We start from the raw sequence: 3,645 nt of genomic DNA on the forward strand, positions 1-3,645 counted from the left end.
ATCTGGTTAAATCTGATTATGGTTAAATCTGATTATGGTTTTTTTATGGTTTGCTAATGGTTGAAAATCCTAGTTCATATAAACAATTTTCATTTACTTTTATTTCAGGAAATATGAATTCTGAAACTGTGAGTAACCTTGTTACTACTGGAGTTGGTTCTGAGGCTGCTCCGGTCGAGGTTGATGAACCTAGTTCGAAAAGGCTGAGACCAGCAACCTCTGATGTTTGGAAATTTTTCAAAAAGCTCGGTCCAGATAAGGATGGAGTAGAACGTGCTGAGTGTAAAGGATGCAAGAAAGTGTTTAAAGCTGGAGGTAAGCGATATGGCACTTCTACTATAAAATGTCATCTTGATAGTTGTACTCAAATTAAGCATGAAGATATTGGTCAAACTATAGCAGAATTGCAACTTAAAATGGGTTCACTTAAGATTGATTCAGGAGTGGCTAGAGATATGTTTGCTGGGTATGTAGTTGCTGGGGATAAGCCTTTTAATATGGTTGATGATAGGAGATTTAGAAATTGAGTGAAGTATATTAGTCCAACTTTGAAACTTCCTTCTAGGAACACGGTTAAGGCTGACATAGTGAAAGTCCACAAGAGAGAAGCTGCGAAACTTAAAAAAATTTTAGTTTCCATTCCAAATAGAATTTGCTTAACATCTGATCTTTGGACTTCAAGTACCAATGAGGGGTTTATATGTTTGACTGCACATTTTGTTGATGAGAACTGGAAATTACAGAGTAAAATTCTCAATTTTTGTCATATGCCTCCTCCTCACACAGGATATGAATTGTCTTCTAAAATCTTTACGCTTTTGACTGAGTGGAAAGTTGATAAAAAGATTTTTTCCATTACTTTAGATAATGCTTCTTCTAATGATACTTGTGTTGAACACTTGAAAAGTACTTTGGATGTGTATGGTTCATTGTTGTGTGGTGGTGAATTCTTTCATGTTCGTTGCTCTGCTCATATTTTAAATCTTATTGTCCAAGATGGAATGAAAATATGTGGTGATGCAGTGTGTAAGATTAGAGAGGGTATTAAGTTTCTGAGAAAATCTGAAAGTAGAATGGTTAAGTTTAAAGAATGTTTTGAAGATATTGAGGGACTTGAGTATACGACTGCATTATGTTTAGATGTTCCTACTAGGTGAAATTCACTTTATGCAATGCTTGCAAGTGCTATTCCTTATAAGAAAGCTTTTGAATTGTATAAAGTAAAAGAAGCTGGGTTTAGGGAGTATTGTCCTTCATCAGATGAGTGGAGAAGAACTGAAAAGATATGTGATTTCTTGTTACCATTTTACGAAACTACCAAGTTGATGTCTGGAACTTCTTACCCAACATCCAACTTGTATTTTTTACAAGTTTGGCAAATCCAGCTGATTTTAATGAATAGTTTGAAGAATGATGAAGTGCTTATAAGGAACATGGGAGAAAAAATGATGATTAAGTTCAAGAAATATTGGGAAGAATACAGTGTTGTTCTTGCATTTGGGGCAGTTCTTGATCCTAGATTTAAACTCAACACTTTGGTTCATTGCTATAATGAGATTGATCCTATTAGTGCTAAAGACAAAGTGGAGCATGTGAAGAGTAAGTTATACAAGCTTTTTGAGGTTTATGACCAAAATTTCTCTACAACTGTGGAGAGTTCTTCCCAACTTTCAAGTAATTTTTCTCAGGCAACATCTTCTGCAATTGGAACTCAGCTTATTAAAATTGTTGGTGTAAGTATTTTTATCTACTTGATTATATGTATTTTTAATTTTTCATGCTTTTTGATTCATATATTGTTTGTAATGCAAAGGATTTGATGTCCCGTAATCAAGAAGCTGAAGTGAAAAGTGGAAAGAACCAACTGGATATTTATTTGAGTGAGGCAACATTATTTTGCAATGATGCAATCATTGATGTTTTGCAATGGTGGAAAGACAATCATCATCGTTTTCCAACACTATCACTAATGGCACGAGATTTGTTGAGCATTCCTATTACTACCGTGGCTTCAGAATCTGCATTTAGCATGGGTTCTCATGTTTTGAATAAGTATAGAAGTCGTTTGTTGTCAGATAATGTTGAAGCGGTGATTTGCACCAGAAATTGGATACGTGGATATGATGATTTTGGTATATTATATTTATGACATACATACTTGAGTGATTTTGAACATTATTATGTACTATTTTGCTAATATATTTATTTACTTTTTTCTAGAGGAAGATAAAGATCAGGAAGATATTGCAAAAGGAGAAGGCTATTCTTCAGGAGTTGGTTCCAATTATGTTATTGACTTATATGAAGATGAAGATGAAAATTAAGTGTATTGAATTAAGTTTAATTTGCTTTGAAGACTATTTATAATTATGTTTTTGGACTTTGGATTATATATTTATTTTGTCTATGGGACTATTTATAACTATGACTTGAGTATTTTGGATAATTGGATTATGTTTATTTACTTTGAAGACTATTTATATACTTTGAAGACTATTTATATTTAATATTTGTATTTATATTGATTTAAATTGAAGATATTAGATATGTTCTTATAAAAAAAATTAATTAGGTGGGTTTAGCCCGATTTATATTGATTTAAATAAAAGATATTAGATATGTTCTTATTAAAAAAAAAAAAAACTAATTAGGCGGGCTTAGCCCGCCAGCCCGCCAGCCCGCCATTAGGCGGGGCGGGCTAGGATTTTGGGACCGCCAGAATAGGCGGGGCGGGGCGGGGCGGGGCGGGCTTCCCCGCCTGACACCCCTAGTTGAGAGTCATCCTGGCTTGAGGGGGTTTCCTCCAGGACGTCCCCCATTGGGCCCAGCTGGCGCAGGTTCCCCACAGACGGCGCCAATGTACAAGATGTCTCCGGTACGGGTTGAAGGGTGGATCGGGAACCTGCGGGCAAGGCTGGAGCCGGATTGCTTGACTGGAGCGATGGGAGGTGGTACCTGCAAAGACACTCCGACGCTCAAGTCAGAATGGATCTGAGAGGTATGAGGTGTGTGGAATGAATGAATACCTGGAAAGACTTGGGTCTTCTTATTTATAGATGATGGGTGTTCTTATCTTATCTTATCTGATCAAGATAAGACAGACGTGTGAATTCAAAAGTTGGTTAGGGCCGGTTTTTTGGGCCTTTCGGAGTTGGACCCGGGAAGCCGGGTAAGGTGCAGTCCCGGATTTGGGATCCGTGACCCGAATCCGTAACAGTTACCAACAGCATTTTTATCAATTTTTGTCAATTCTTGTTTATAACTGTGTTTACTGAAAATATCTTTATAAATGTGTCTAATAAAAATATCTTTTTTTATAACTGTATCTAATAAAAATATCTTTATATATATATTTTTTAAATATCTCTTTATACATATAATTAAAATATAATAATTAATTATTATTAATAATAAATTAACAAATAATATATTAGTACCTTATATTTTTCTTTTCTCTATTCACAGTACTCGCCATTAGTATGAGAGAACCTTTTCAAAGCCTCTCCAGCACTAACTACCAACATAAATATGAGAGATTTTTTTATGGTTTGTAACTAGCCATTAGTGTCTTGCTTGTTTTTCCTATGACATATTGATGTTTGATATGAACCGATTATGTATATATTTGTGAAATAATGCTAATGA

General features: G+C 34.9%; 1 protein-coding gene across 1 annotated transcript; it reads left to right on the plus strand.

Moving 5' to 3' along the window:
- Positions 1-1,172: 1,172 nt before the first annotated feature.
- On the plus strand, positions 1,173-2,324 carry LOC148575693 (zinc finger BED domain-containing protein RICESLEEPER 2-like). Its single transcript, XM_088502498.1, has 3 exons — positions 1,173-1,733; positions 1,814-2,132; positions 2,221-2,324. The coding sequence occupies exons 1-3, from the start codon at positions 1,173-1,175 to the stop codon at positions 2,322-2,324; spliced, it is 984 nt and encodes a 327-aa protein (XP_088358624.1).
- Positions 2,325-3,645: the final 1,321 nt, after the last annotated feature.

This window comes from Arachis ipaensis, chromosome B1, assembly GCF_059453495.1.
Source record: "Arachis ipaensis isolate K30076 ecotype BB chromosome B1, ASM5945349v1, whole genome shotgun sequence".
NCBI classification, from domain to species: domain Eukaryota; kingdom Viridiplantae; phylum Streptophyta; class Magnoliopsida; order Fabales; family Fabaceae; genus Arachis; species Arachis ipaensis.